Source organism: Oncorhynchus mykiss, chromosome 31, assembly GCF_013265735.2.
Source record: "Oncorhynchus mykiss isolate Arlee chromosome 31, USDA_OmykA_1.1, whole genome shotgun sequence".
In the NCBI taxonomy this organism is placed as follows: domain Eukaryota; kingdom Metazoa; phylum Chordata; class Actinopteri; order Salmoniformes; family Salmonidae; genus Oncorhynchus; species Oncorhynchus mykiss.
Window position 1 is genome coordinate 16755613 of NC_050571.1, and position 15616 is coordinate 16771228.

Sequence of the window (15616 nt, forward strand, 5' to 3'; positions counted from 1 at the left end):
ACATGATTAGTTTAATCACGTAATAATAATTAGAGAATTGATTTGATAAAATAACAGTCATCAAATTAATGATGCCAAAGACATGGCATTAAATACACTTAATTTGTATTTGGTAGCATTGCCTTTAAATTGTTTAACTTTCGAGTAGCCTCCCACAAGCTTCCCACAATACATTGGGTGAATTTTGGCCCATTCCTCCTGACAGAGCTGGTGTAACTGAGTCAGGTTTGTAGGCCTCCTTGCTCACACACACTTTTTCAGTTCTGCCAACAAATGTTCAATAGGATTGAGGTCAGGGCTTTGTGGTGGCCACTCCAATACCTTGAATTTGTTGTCGTTAAGAAATTGACAACTTTGGAAGTATGCTTGGGGTCATTGTCCATTTGGAAGAACCATTTGCGACCAAGCTTTAACTTCCTGACTGATGTCTTGAGATGTTACTTCAATATATCCACATCATACTCCCTCATGATGCCATCTATTTTGTAAAGTGCACCAGTCCCTCCTGCAGCAAAGCACCCCCACAACATGATGCTGCCACCTCTGTGCTTCACGGTTGGGATGGTTTTCTTTGGCTTGCAATCCTCCCACTTTTTTCCTCCAAACATAACGATAGTCATTATTGCCGAACAGTTCTATTTTTGTTTAATCAGACCAGAGGACATCTCTCCAAAAAGTACGATCTTTGTCCCCATGTGCAGTTGCAAACCGTAGTCTGGCTTTTTTATGGCAGTTTTGGAGCAGTGGCTTCTTCCTTGCTGAGCGGCCTTTCAGGTTATGTCGATATAGAACTTGTTTTACTGTGGATATTGAAACGTTTGTACCTGTTTCCTCCAGCATCTTCACAAGGTCCTTTTTGTTGTTGTTTTGTTGTTCTGGGATTGATTTGCACTTTTCGCACCAAAGTACATTCATTTCTAGGAGACAGAATGCGTCTCCTTCCCGAGCGGTATGACGGCTGCGTGGTCCCATGGTTTACACTTGCGTACTATTGTTTGTACAGATGAACGTGGTACCTTCAGGCGTTTGGAAATTGCTTCCAAGGATGAACCAGACTTGTGGAGGTCTACAATTTTTTTTCTGAGGTCTTGGCTGATTTCTTTTGCTTTTCCCATGATGTCAAGCAAAGAGGCACTGGGATTGAAGGTAGGCCTTGAAATACATCCACAGGTACAACTCCAATTGACTCAAATGATGTAAATTAGCCTATCAGAAGCTACCAAAGCCATGAGATCATTTTCTGGAATTGTCCAAGCTGTTTAAAGGCACAGTCAACTTAGTGTATGTATGTAAATTTCTGACCCACTGGAATTGTGATACAGTGAATTTTAAGTGAAATAATCTGTCTAAACAATTGTTGTTTACACACACACACACATATATAGAGTGAGAGTATAGAGGGGGACTAGAGAGAGTATAGAGAAAGAGTATAGAGAGAGTAGAACGAGAGAGTACAGAGCGAGAGAGTACAGAGCGAGAGAGTACAGAGTGTATAGAGACATAATGAAATAAAGAAACAGACTCACAGGTATACCCATCCCAGGAGCCTCTAGGATACAGAAGTCCTCGTTGTCCTCTGAACCATCAGAGCCCTCCTCTGACATCATATCCACCTGCACCTCAGTGGCCGTCGCTACCAGTCTGTCAAGCTTTGACTCCTCCCCCTCAATGACAACTGGTGGGCGGAGCTTGGGGTCCTCCCCAGGAAACAGGTAGACTGAAACAGGTGAGCCCCGCGGGACAGTGGGAGATCCTAGACATAGAAATGTTCATTTAGAAGACTCCATTTTTACAGTGAAAATTAATATGCACTAGAAATAGGAAACACACACAGGAATAGCTAATGGCATCCATTTCATCTATCAAATGTACAGAAGGGATTTATAATTGGAGATATTGAACTACACTATCATTTAATACTCCGTTTTACCTGAGTCCATATCCTCATCTGGATGGCTCCTCTCTGTGTCAATCAAAGCATCAAGGAGATCATACTGGTTGATCTCAGCAGTCTCAGCTGGAAGGCAGGGTGGCAAGGAGGCGGGACTTTCTGACAACTAAAACAAGTCACATATAGACAGAAAACAGATAGTTGAGAGGTTCAGATAGGCTCCTTTCCAGTCGCTACACAGTTTCATTTTCTTCATTTGTTCATACAAAATCTGTTCCAGACCTTAAAGGTAATATTATACTAGTTTACTAGTCTATTGGTCTACTGGCCTGTCTGTCTTACCGGCAGCTTCTGTCCAGCAATCTCAGTGGGTGATGTGTGTCGGGGGGGCGGGTGCAGGTCTCCCTGGGACACCAGGTACTGCAGCATGTTGACCAGGGCAGCACAGGAGTCAGCACAGGTGTGGAGGTGGACCACGTTGTTGGAGCAACGCAGCTCAAACAGAGGTTGGGACTAGGGGAAGAGACCGAAAGAAGGTGAGGAGATTGGAATAGAAATCAAATAACAATTTTTGTCACATGCGCCAAAAACAACTGGTGGACACTTTACCTTGAAATACTTTTTTACACGCAGTTGTGGAAAAAGTACCCAATTGTCATAATTGAGTAAAAGTAAAGATCCCTTAAAAGAAATTGACTCAAGTAAAAGTGAAAGTCCCCCAGTAAATTACTACTTGAGTAAAAGTAAAATAATTTTGTTTTAAATATACTTAAGTATCAAAAGTAAAAGTATTAATAGTTTCAAATTGCTTATATTAAGCAAACCAGACGGCACACTACAGCACACAGACATAATTTACAAACAAAGCATGTGTGTTTGGTAAGTCCTCCAGAAGCAGTAATAAGTATGTGTATTGGACCATTTCCCTGTCCTGCTAAGCATTCAAAATGTAACGAGTACTTTGGGTGTCAGGGAAAATGTATGGAGTAAAAAGTAGCCACACAGTCATGGGCGAACAGGGAGTACAGAAGGGGACTAAGTACACACCCCTGAGGGGCCTCAGTGTTGAGGGTCAGCGTGGCAGAGGTGTTGTTGCCTACCCTCAACACCTGAGGTTGGCCCATCGGGAAGTCCAGGATCCAGTTGCAGAGGGAGGGGTTCAGTTCCAGGATCCCTAGCTTGGTGATGAGCTTGGAGGGGATTATAGTGTTGAATGCTGAGCTGTAGTCTATGAACAGGATTCTCACAGTTACTTCCCCTCTTGTCAAGGTGGGAGAGGGCAGTGTGAAGTGCAATTGAGATTGCATCATCTGAGGATCTGTTGGGGCAGTATGCGAATTGGAGTGGGTCTAGGGCAGGCCTGGGCAATTATTTTCCATGGAGGGCCAGAATCATATTACAGGATTATACATCATATGCATGACTATGTTGACAGATATATCTACTGTAAATCATGTCCAGATATGCTACTTATTTTACATTTTTTAACATGCACAGAAATAAACCATATCCATGTCCTCCTTTTGGTAGGTATTTTCATTATTAAACATGCAATGAACTGCATTGAAGGAAAAGTACACTGTGCATTCACCACCACGGACAGAACTCTTGTTAACGGGTATGCACAAAAAGACAAGAAAGAGAGAGAGCTCAACATTATATTTAAACTACTCAATCGGTGTGAGGAGTGAAGTCTGATGGGCATTGACTAGAGCAGTGAAAGTATAGTTTCTGATGTCGCTATGCGCAGGATTGCTGAGAGGTGAGAGTCAATAAGAGATGATCTGTGCCTTGACTTAGATTTCATCACTGAAAATGTCTGTTCACATACATAGGTTGAACCAAACATCTTCTGAACATAATCTTTGGAAAGTTTTGTTCATCGAGAGATGCATAGAACCTCGGCAGTGACATTGTTTTGAGTAGTTCTCCAAGCATCAGACTGAAGATCGAGAAACTCGAGTTGCAGGTCAGTGGGAGCGTTATCCACATTGAAGGTGAAAGGAGAGGATGTCATTTTCCAACACTTTGAAATCCTTAAAATGACGAGAAAACTCACAGTTCAAAGCACGCAGCAGTGATGTATACTTCTCCCGCTGGTCATCTGATAGGGAACAGACTAGTAGTGTCGGAAGGTCATCTGATAGGGAACAGACTAGTAGTGTCGGAAGGTCATCTGATAGGGAACAGACTAGTAGTGTTGGAAGGTCATCTGATAGGGAACAGACTAGTAGTGTCGGAAGGTCATCTGATAGGGAACAGACTAGTAGTGTCGGAAGGTCATCTGATAGGGAACAGACTAGTAGTGTCGGAAGGTCATCTGATAGGGAACAGACTAGTAGTGTCGGAAGGTGGGAGAGATTGTTGGCTTCTACTTGGCAGGTCGGTCAGGAGGAGTAATTTTCCCTTGGAGGCTTTGACAAGGCTGTACATTTGATGTGCAAAAAAGGCCCTTCCCTTGTAGTTTGGAATTCAGTTAATTCATGAGGGCCATGATGTCCACAGAGAAGGAAAAATCAGCCAACCATTCTTTATCTTGCAGTCGAGGGAAATCGAAATGTTTTTTTATTTCATTTTCAAAAACTCAGCAATCTCCGACTTCAGGTCCCACACCCTTTTAAGCACCTTCGCCATCTCACGTTTGTGTTGTCGGGTCATGCAGATCTCCCCTACTCGGTCTCACTGTTAGAAGAGACAAACTGCCTGTGGTTTAAAGATTTCTCTTATGAAGTTTACCACTTTAGTGACTGTATCCACAACATGGCTCATTTTCAGAACACATTTACAGAGAACCTCCTCATGAATAATGCAATGCAGGAAAATAATTTGCTGATCCTGGTTCAGCTCATCTACTTGATATTGTATCCTTTTCAAAAGGACAGTGTTTTTTCCTGTCACGTTTGGGCACCCATCAGTGGTCACACTGGATAACTTTTCAAAACTCAGTCCCAGCTTTGGTGCACACACTTATTAACCTCCTCCAATGAATCTTTCCCTGTGGTTGTGCTCTTCATTGACTGCACTGAAGCAAGCTCCTCTGTAATTTCAAAGTCTGGGGTTATGTCTCGTAAGAATATCAACAACTGCACCACTGCTCTCATCCAGGGCCAAGGCCGGGCGCCTGCAGGCTGACTCCTTGGTGCAGCTGGCTTCAGAGTTAAGTGGGCGGGTGTTAAGAAGCGCGGTTTGGCTGGTCATGTTTCTGAGGATGCATGACTCGACATTCGCCTTTCCCGAGACCGTTGGGGACTTGCAGCGATGAGACAAGATTGGAATTGGATCGCAATTGGATATCACGAGAAAGGAGTTAAAAAATAAAGACAAAAAAAATTGCTCTAAATAAATGTCCATGAATCACTTGCCAGCTGGTCTGCTCATGCTTTGACAACGCGACCTCGTATTCCATCTTGCCCGGCAGCGAGACCCAGTGTTGTATTCCTCGAAGCGAGCAAGTGGTTAGAGCGTTGGCCCAGTAACCGAAAGGTTGCTGGATTGAATCCCCGAGCTGACAAGGTAAAAATCTGTCATTCTGAACAAGGCAGTTAACCCACTGTTCCCCGGTAGGCCGTGATCATAAATAAGAATTTGTTCTTATCTGACTTGCCTAGTTAAATAAAGGTTAAATCAAAAATAAAATCACAGGACATCTCATGGGTGGGTCTGCCTTTGTAATCCGTTATTGTCTGCAAACCCTGCCACATACGATGAGCATCAGACCCGGTGTAATCGGGTTCCACCTTCCTCCTACTGTACATTTAATGGCCCCATACAGCTCACATATCATTGCACCTGCACCTGTTATTATTTTTTCCTCCTTTGCACCCCAGTATCTCTACTTGCACATCTATCACACCAGTTTTTAATTGCTAAATTGTAATTACTTCGCCATTACGGCCTATTAATTGCCTTACCTCCCTAATATTACCTCATTTGCACACACTGTATTTTTCTATTGTGTTATTGACTGTCCGTTTGTTTAATCCATGTGTAACTCTGTTTGCGTCGCAGTAGTATTTTCATTTCTTTTTTTTACCACTTTTATCTCTCCAATTTCGTGGTATCCATCGCTGCAACTCCCGCACGGACTCGGGTGAGGAGAAGGTCGAAACACAACCCACGTCCTCCGAAACACAACCCAACCGCACTGCTTCTTGACACAACACACATCCAACCCAGAAGCCAGCCGCACCAATGTGTCGGAGGAAACACCGTACACCTGGCAACCTGGTCAGCGTGCACTGCACCCGGCCCGCCACAGGAGTCGCTAGTGCGCGATGAGACAAGGATATCCCTGCCAGCCAAAACGTCCCTAACACGGAACAAGCTGGGCCAATTGTGCGTTGCCGGCTGTGACAGAGCCTGGGCTCGAAAGCAGAATCTCTGGTGGCACTGCGATGCAGTGCCTTACACCACTGCGCCACCCGGGAGGCCCTGTATTCCATAGTTTTTGGTTTGGATAAGTTCTTATAGTCACTGTGGGGACGACATCGTCTTTGCACTTATTGATGTAGCCTGTGACTGTTGTTGTAAACTCCTCAATGCTATCCAATCACTTCTATATTGAGTGCATCACTGATATCACTGGAATGGAGTCATGGTCAGATTTACCAAAGGGATGACGAGGGAGGGTCATGTATGCCTTTCTCTGGGTAGAATAAAAGTGGTCTGGAGTTTTAGCGCCCCTAGTGACACAGGAGACGTTGGTAGAAGCGAAGTAAAAAGTTTAAAGTTTAATTCTAAAGAGAGGTCTCATTCGTAATTACCACGGCTGTCGACATCATGCCCCAAGCAAACACCCATCTGGCCCTCAACAAACTGTATGGGGCCATAAACAAACAAGAAACCGCTCACCCAGAGGCAGTGTTTCTTGTTTATGGCCCCATACAGTTTGTTGAGGGCCAGAGGGGTGTTTGCTTGGGGCATGATGTCGACAGCCGTGGTAATTACGAATGAGAACTCTTCCGCTGCATGGAGAATCCACAGAGTACTACGTGCATTGCGTCATCATCCAGCTACGTTTCAGTAAGACATAATATTGCAGCTTTTCAAGTCGCTCTGACAGGAGACTCTCCGCTCTGACAGGAGACTCTCCGCTCTGACAGGAGACTCTCCGCTCTGACAGGAGACTCTCCGCTCTGACAGGAGACTCTCCGCTCTGACAGGAGACTCTCCGCTCTGACAGGAGACTCTCCGCTCTGACAGGAGACTCTCGAAAAAAAGCTCATACGTCTTATTCTCGAGTGACTGGACATTTGCCAATAGAATGGAGGGGAGCGCCATTCGGTTCTCTCTTCACCTTAATTTCACCAGGACTCCTGCATTGTTTTGGTGGCTCATGGAACAGGGTCTGGTATAAACAGTGGAACTGCTGTGGTAGTTGAAGTTATATTTGAAGTCGAAATCGAGGTTACTAACTGTCGATCTGATGTCCACAAGCATTTCGGTACACCCGCAAGAACATCTGCTAAATATGTGTATGTAAATATTAACATTTGATATGTGATAGTATGAACTTTTTGTACAAAAAAGATCAACAAAATAAAAGTAACTAATTAGCAAAGTTCGGTTAGAACTCGTAAGTTGTCACCCTTCTCCGTCGAGCGTCATCTCGCTGGCGAGGAGAAGAGGTAAGAAGAACTAAAGAGAACGTAGATTTGAGTTCAAACACACCGACAGATGTGTAATCACATAAAATTGTCAGGCTAAGAACTTACCAGTTTCCCAATATCACTTCCTTTCCATGTGGTGATGGCCAGCTCTAGCAGATCAATATCCAGAACACACACATAGTCTGAGGAGAGAAAGAGCGAGAGAGAGAAAGAGAGAGCATTAGAACTGCAAACACAGTCAGATGTAGATGTACACACGCACACACGGTACAGTTAATTATGAGTCATACCTCGTCTCAGGTCCACTACGTCACTTTCACACTTATCAGAGAGAAACAAGGCAGAATCATCCAGGATAAACCTGAGGAGGAAATACCATCAAACTTCAATAGCCAACTATTAGGTTATTCCTAACCCCCCCCGTCCCAGTCCCCGTCCCAGTCCCCGTCCCCGTCCTGCAATTCTACACATTTCTAATCAAACATTATTTTGTCACATGCGCTAAGTACTGTGAAATGCTTACTTGCCCTTAACCAATAATGCAGTTCAAGAAAAACTAAAGAAAAAAAGAAATAAAAAGTAACATAATAAAATAACGAGGCTATATACAGGGGGTACCGATACCGAGTCAATGTGCAGGGGTACAGGTCAGTCGAGGTCATTTGTACATGTAGGTAGGAGTAAAGTGACTTTGCATAGATAATAAAAACAGTGAGTAGCAGCAGTGTAATGTAAATAGTCCGGGTAGCCATTTGATTAGCTGTTCAGGAGACTTATGGCTTGGGAGTAGCTGTTGTTAAGGAGCCTTTTGGACCTAGAATTGACGCTCTGTTAACGCTTGCCGTGCGGTAGCAAAGAGAACAGTCTACGACTTGGGTCTTTGACAATATTTTGGGCCTTCCTCTGACACCGCCTTGTATATAGGTCCTGTGCTTGGCCCCAGTTATGTACTGGGCCGTATGCACTACCCTCTGTAACGCCTTACGGTCAGATGCCGAGCAGTTGCCATACCAGGTGATGCAACCTGTCAGATGCTCTCGATGGTGCAGCTGTAGAACTTTGAGGATCTGGGGACCCATGCCAAATCATTTTTTTTCTCCTGAGGGGGCAAATGTGTTGTCGTGCCGTCTTCATGACTGTCTTGGTGTTTGGACCACGAACTTGAAACTCTTGACCTGCCCCACTACAGCCCTGTCGATGTGAATGGGGGCATGTTCGGCCCTCCTTTTCCTGTAGTCCACGATCAGCTCCTTTGACTTGCTCAAGTTGAAGGAGAGGTTGTTCTCCTGGCACCACACTGCCAGGTCTTAGACCTCCTCCCTATAGGCCGTCTCATCATTGTCGGTGATCAGGATTACCACTGTTGTGTCGTCAGCAAACAAAGATGGCATTGGAATTGTGCTTGGCCACGCAGTCGTGGGTAAACAGGGTGTACAGGAGGGAACTAAGCACACACTCCTGAGAGGACCCCGTGTAGAGGATCAGCGCGCGCAGATGTGTTGTTGCCTACCCTTACCACCTGGGGGCGGCCCGTCAGGAAGTCCAGGATCCAGTTGCAGAGGGAGGAGTTTACCTTAGTTCTCTTGGGCACAGGGACTATGGTGGTCTGCTTGAAACATGTAGGTATTACAGACTCGGTCAGGGAGAGGTTGAAAATATCAGTGAAGACACCAATTGGTCCGCGCACGTCTGAGTACACGTCCCGGTATTCCGTCTGGCCCTGCAGCCTTGTGAATGTTAACCTGTTTAAAAAGTCTTGCTCACATCGGCTACGGAGAGCGTTATCACACAGTCATCCGGAACAGCTGATGCTCTCATGAATGCTTTAGTGTTGCTTGCCTCGAAGCGAGCATAAAAAGTAATTTAGCTTGTCTGGTAGGCTTGCGTCACTGGGAAACTTGTGGCCTTGCCACATCAGGCGAGCATCAGAGCCGGTGTAGTAGGATTCAATCTTAGTCCTGTATTGACGCTATGCCTGTTTGATGGTTCGTCTGAGGGCATCGCGGGATTTCTTATAAGCATCCGGATTAGTGTCTCAGTCATTGAAAGCGGCAGCTCTAGCCTTTAATTCGTTGCGGATGTTGCCTGTAACCCATTAATTCTGGTTGGGATATGTACGTATGATCACTGCCGATGCACTTATTGATGAAGCCAGTGACTGAGGTGGTATACTCAATGCCATTGGATGAATCCCGGAACATATTAAAACAGTCCTGTAGCGTAGCATCTGTCATCTGACAACGTCCGTATTGAGCGAGTCACTGGTACTTCCTGCTTTAGTTTTTGCTTGTAAGCAGGAATCAGGAGGATAGAATTATGGTCAGATTTTCCTAATGGAGGGTGAGAGAGAGCTTTGTTTGCGTCTGTTTGTGGAGTAAAGATGGTCAAGAGTTTTTTTCCACCCTCTGGCTACACGTGACATGCTGGTAGAAATGAGGTAAAACTAATATAAGTTTGCCTGCATTAACCTGTTGCGACTCTAGGGGCAGTATTTTCATTATTATTTTTTTTAAACGTTCCCGTTTTAAACGAGATATTTTGTCAGGACAAGATGCTAGAATATGCATATAATTGACAGCTTTGGATAGAAAACACTATCATTTCCAAAACTGTAAAGATATTGTCTGTGAGTATAACAGAACTGATGTTGCAGGCGAAAGCCTGAGAAAAATCCAATCCGGAAGTGCCCCATATTTTGAAAGCTCTGCGTTCCAATGAGTCCCTATTGAGCTGTGAATGTGCTATCAACCAGCTTACGCTTTCTACGTATTCCCCAAGGTGTCTACAGCATTGTGACGTAGTTTTACGCATTTATGTTGAAGAATACCCGTAAGGGGCTACATTGCGCAAGTGGTCACATGATGCTCCCAGAGAAAATCTTGCGTAAAGTACAGAGGTAGCCATTATTCCAATCGCTTCTACTGAGAAACCAACTGTCCCGGTTGATATATTATCGAATAGATATTTGAAAAACACCTTGAGGATTGATTCTAAACAACGTTTGCCATGTTTCTGTCGATATTATGGAGCTAATTGCGTTGTCGTGACCGCAATCTCCGGTCGATTTCTCAGCCAAACGTGTAGAACAAACGGAGCTATTTCACCTACAAAAATAATCTTTGGCTATCTGGGAGTCTCGTGAGTGAAAACATCCGAAGTTCATCAAAGGTAAACGATTTAATTTGATTGCTTTTCTGATTTCCGTGACAAGGTTGCCTGCTGCTAGCAGGACATAATGCTATGCTGGTCTATGATAAACTTACACAAATGCTTGTCTAGCTTTGGCTGTAAAGCATATTTTGAAAATCTGAGATGACAGGGTGATTAACAAAAGGCTAAGCTGTGTTCCAATATATTTCACTTGTGATTTTCATGAATAGGAATATTTTCTAGGAAGATTTATGTCCGTTGCGTTATGCTAATTAGTGTCAGATGATGACAACGGTCCCGTTCACGGGATGGGGTGTCACTAGAGGTTTAAAATCCCTGTTACTAGGAGCGTCGCTTCTGGATGAGCATTTTCTTGTGTGCTTATGGCTGAATACAGCTCGTTGAGTGCGGTCTTAGTGCCAGCATCGGTTTGTGGTGGTAAATAGACAGATAGGAAAACTTTGGATAAACTCTTGGTAGATGGCGTGGTCTACAGCTTTTCATCAAGTACTCTACCTCAGGTTAGCAATACCATTTTTGCTACTAACTGATGATCAATGGGTCCCAACCCGATCAGTAATTCAAGCATGCTTACTCCAAGTTTAGATAGCTGGCTGCTAGACTAACTGATGGCCTAATTAAGTGACTGCTGATGCACAACCAAATTTAGAAATTGCGCCTTGTGTATTCTATTATTCTAACTCTCAACAGTAGGTTGAGACCCCGACTGAGTTCCAAAAAATATAGATTATTTATTTTAATTGGGCTTACAAAAAGGGGGGCCACCAGTTGGCCATTAATGAACTAAAGGAAGAACATATTTTGAGGTTCACTGTTACTGTACCTGAGGTGAAAGGTGGCAGTGTCTACTATGATGTTACTGGAGAGAGAGAAGGATTCTGCTGTGAACAACACCCTCAATGGAAGATACAGGGGCCTGAAAGACAGAAAGAGACAAAGGGGAGAGAAGGGAGAAGTGAAAAATAATTTTATGTTAATAATGTATTATCTTCCTTTGTCCACATACGTAAATCTGGTGTGTGTGAGTGTGTGTGTACCTGTAGTCCACGACGCAGGTAGCCAGGTGTGTGTGTAGGACGGTAATAACTACAGGAGATGTGTAGCCCAGGATCGGGTCATCAATGACATCCAAAAAATCAACCAGCTGTCATGAAGAAAAACAGACTAATCAACAAGACTCACGAACCAAACACACACCCAAACAGTCAAATCATGTAAGGTGCCTGAAGCATCTCAGATGTAGTATTTATTAGGATCCCCATACCTGTTCGTGCCAGCTGTGATTGGTCTGTGCCATGCGATGTCGCATAGTGGCACCATGGAGACGAAGGGCAACCAGAAACTCCTGTAAAACATACAAACAGAGAATTAAGTTAATTATATTTCTTAAGCTTTCTTCATCATAAGCACAGCTAACCTATAAGCACAATCAAAAGGTGATATTTAATTCAAAGAATAATTGAGAAGATACGCGTGTTACCTTGACATTCTTCTGCGGGTCCAGGGTGATTTTGATGGCTGTGGATAACATCTGGACCTCAGTCTCCCTGCCACTCACACTGCTCAGCCCCACCTCTGTGGGGTAAATGGTAAGGTCTAGATGCCCTGGGGGAGTGAAGCTGGGCATTTCCAACCGCCCGGGGACAGGGGAGTCCTTCACTACAGCTGTGAGAGGTAGGAAAAGGGTTGGTGGCTAGAAAGGAAAGGGCTGTCAGTCATTTAGAAGAGATTAGCTCATGACTAAAATCTACATGATAACATGGACTATCACACTACTACACATGATTAGGTAGGTACTACCAGACCTAAAGCCTGATATCACACGGTCATTCCATTCACCTTTGTGGTAGAGATCCACCCTCCTGCTCTCCAGGCACAGGAAGCTGAGATGGGGGTTGTTCTGATGCTGCACCACACTGAACATCTTCCCCCCTTCCAGGTCCAATAGGAGCTCACCATGATGACGGTCCTCCAGACTTCCCGTCTCTCCCTGTAGGAGAGGAGAAACAGAAAACAATGTATTTAAGCAAGTGTCTTCTTTAGAAGCGTCATAGTATATATACATTCAATCATTCCATTTTTGTAATTCAAATTCAAATTACATTTATGTTTGCTCTAATATCGCTCATTATGTAAGGTCCAGTCAGGAACTGAACCAGGATCCAAAATCTCTCCAGTCTCTATCCCTAGTTAACCATTGTAAGATGTAGCTGGTTCATCAATGGCTCACCTTGCTGTCCGTCAATGCTTGGAGGCGGCCCTTTCCTATGACAATGGTGAGAGAGAGCAGGCTGAGGGTGTGGTTAGGGCGGGACTCTGACTGCCTACGTCTGGTTGATTCACCGGCTGTGTAGAACTGAGCATCTTCTTCCTCGGAATCCGAGTCTGAGAGACCAGAAACATCACAGTTATAGAACTACTGAGCAGCAACACATTTCAGATGGTCTGCAGGTGTGCTGACTAAAGAGATGCTCAACTCATACTACTTGGCAAGCCATCTTAAATCAGAGATTTAAATGAACTAAAGATGTCAACAAGTTGCTACCCAGGGATTACCCAATTCTGAATGAGTGTCTGACCAGTCTGAAGTGGTTTACAAGTCTCAGTATGGGGGTCTCACCTAGTCTGAAGGCAGACTTGCAAAGCTGGAAGTTGTCATCGTCTTGGCGACGGTGTAGGGGGCTGTGGTCGCTCTTAGAACCTAAGGGGGGAGGGGCTTCCCACATTAACAGGTCATTATTGATCCTACAGGGATGGAGAGAGGAGGACAGAGGGAAAGGACAGAAAAAGAGAATGAGAGATTGTAAAATGTTCACATTGGCTCGTTAGTCATTTAGCAGACCACTCTTCTCCAGAGAGATTTACAGTAGTGAGTGCATACAGTTGAAGTAGGAAGTTTACATACTCCTTAGCCAAATAAATTTAAACTCTGTTTTTCACAATTCCTGACATTTAATCCCAGTAGAAATTCCCTGTCTTAGGTCAGTTAGGATCACCACTTTATTTTAAGAATGTGAAATGTCAGAATAATTAGTAGAGAGAATATCCATTTGGAAGACCCATTTGCGACCAAGCTTTAACTTCCTGGCTGATGTCTTGAGATGTTGCTTCAATATATCCACATCATTTTACTCCCTCATGGTGCCATCTATTTTGTAAAGTGCACCAGTCCCTCCTGCAGCAAAGCACCCCCACAATGTGATGCTGCCACCTCTGTGCTTCACGGTTGGGATGGTGTTCTTCGGCTTGCAAGCCTCCCCCCTTTTCATCCAAACATAACTATGGTCATTATGGCCAAACAGTTCTATTTTTGTTTCATCAGACCAGAGGACATTTCTCCAAAAAGTACAATCTTTGTCCCCATGTGCAGTTGCAAACCGTAGTCTAGCTTTTTTATGGCAGTTTTGGAGCAGTGGCTTCTTCCTTGCTGAGAGGCCTTTCAGGTTATGTCAATATAGGACTCGTTTTACTGTGGATATAGATACTTTTGTACCCGTTTCCTCCAGCATCTTCACAAGGTCCTTTGCTGTTGTTCTGGGATTGATTTGAACTTTCCCCACCAAAGTACATTCACCTCTAGGAGACAGAACGCGTCTCCTTCCTGAGCGGTATGACGGCTGTGTGGTCCCATGGTGGTTATACTTGCGTACCATTGTTCGTACAGATGAACGTGGTACCTTCAGGTGTTTGTAAATTGCTCCCAAGGATGAACCAGACTTTTTATCTGAGGTCTTGGCTTATTTCTTTTGATTTTCCCATGATGTCAAGCAAAGAGACACTGAGATTGAAGGTAGGCCTTGAAATACATCCACAGGTACACCTCCAATTGACTCAAATTATGTCAATTAGCCTATCAGAAGCTTCTATAGCCATGACATAATTTTCTGGAATTTTCCAAGCTGTTTAAAGGCACAGTCAACTTACTGTATGTAAACTTCTGACCCAGTGGAATTGTGATGTAGTGAATTATAAGTGAAATAATCTGTCTCCAAAGAATTGTTGGAAAAATGACTTGTCATGCATGAAGTAGATGTCCTAACCGACATGCCAAAACTATAGTTTGTTAACAAGAAATTTGTGGAGTGGTTGAAAAACAAGTTTTAATGACTCCAATCTAAGTGTATGTAAACTTCCGACTTCAACTGTACATTGACTTTTTTTGTACAAATAAGCAAACTAGAAGAAAAAGAGACCCACAGACCTGTTGTAGATGCTCTGGAAGGCCTGTTTGCTGGGCAGGAAGATGTAGGCCAGGGGCAGAAAGACATCTACTACACACTGACACTGAGACACACACTGAGACTGGAACTGTTGCATCCCCTCTGGGTCTGCTGGGATTACCATCTGAGAGGGGGGGGGCAATGAAAGTAGACAGAAGGATGAGGAGGAGAGGGAGAATGAGAAAAGATTAGACTGCGACTTTCGGAAAATGGGTCAAATAAAACCCCAATATCTTCAGGAAGTGTGCGATTATGTGAGAGAGCGGGATGGTCAGGTGATTGAGTGAGAGCGGGATGGTCAGGCAAGGAATAATTAACTACATCCTCTCCACCACTCAACCAGTATTCTAAAAGAGCACAGACACAAGGGACAACAGACACACTGGTCTCTACATTGCAGATGAGCTGAAGGCAGTCATCAATGACCTTGGAGCACAGAAGATATTTGCACTGGTGACAGACAATGCTGCGAACATGAAGGCTGCTTGGTCTAAAGTGGAGTCCTACCCTCACATCACACCCATTGGCTGTGCTGCTCATGCAATGGATACACTCTACAAGAGAGCCAAGGAAATGGTTAGGTATGTGAAGGGCCATCAAGTTACAGCAGAAATCTACCTCACCAAAGTGAGAAGAATAAGAGCACCACATTGAAGCTGCAACACCCGTTGGAGTGGTGTTGTCATGTTTGACAATCTCCTGGAGGGGAATGAGTCTCTCCAAGA

At 44.2% G+C, this 15616-nt stretch overlaps 1 protein-coding gene across 1 annotated transcript in view; it reads right to left on the reverse strand.

The window, feature by feature from the left end:
- The window catches only part of LOC110504653 (autophagy-related protein 2 homolog A), a 45017-nt gene that overhangs the window by 17081 nt on the left and 12320 nt on the right, over positions 1–15616 (reverse strand). The window contains exons 17-29 of the mRNA XM_036969695.1: positions 14873–15015; positions 13292–13416; positions 12902–13056; positions 12511–12661; positions 12152–12336; positions 11936–12016; positions 11709–11815; positions 11495–11587; positions 7791–7861; positions 7606–7682; positions 2234–2404; positions 1931–2057; positions 1527–1753 (exon numbers count right to left, since the gene is read on the reverse strand). Of these exons, the coding sequence (XP_036825590.1) occupies positions 1527–1753; positions 1931–2057; positions 2234–2404; positions 7606–7682; positions 7791–7861; positions 11495–11587; positions 11709–11815; positions 11936–12016; positions 12152–12336; positions 12511–12661; positions 12902–13056; positions 13292–13416; positions 14873–15015 (1713 nt within the window). The remainder of the gene's footprint in view (positions 1–1526; positions 1754–1930; positions 2058–2233; positions 2405–7605; positions 7683–7790; positions 7862–11494; positions 11588–11708; positions 11816–11935; positions 12017–12151; positions 12337–12510; positions 12662–12901; positions 13057–13291; positions 13417–14872; positions 15016–15616) is intronic.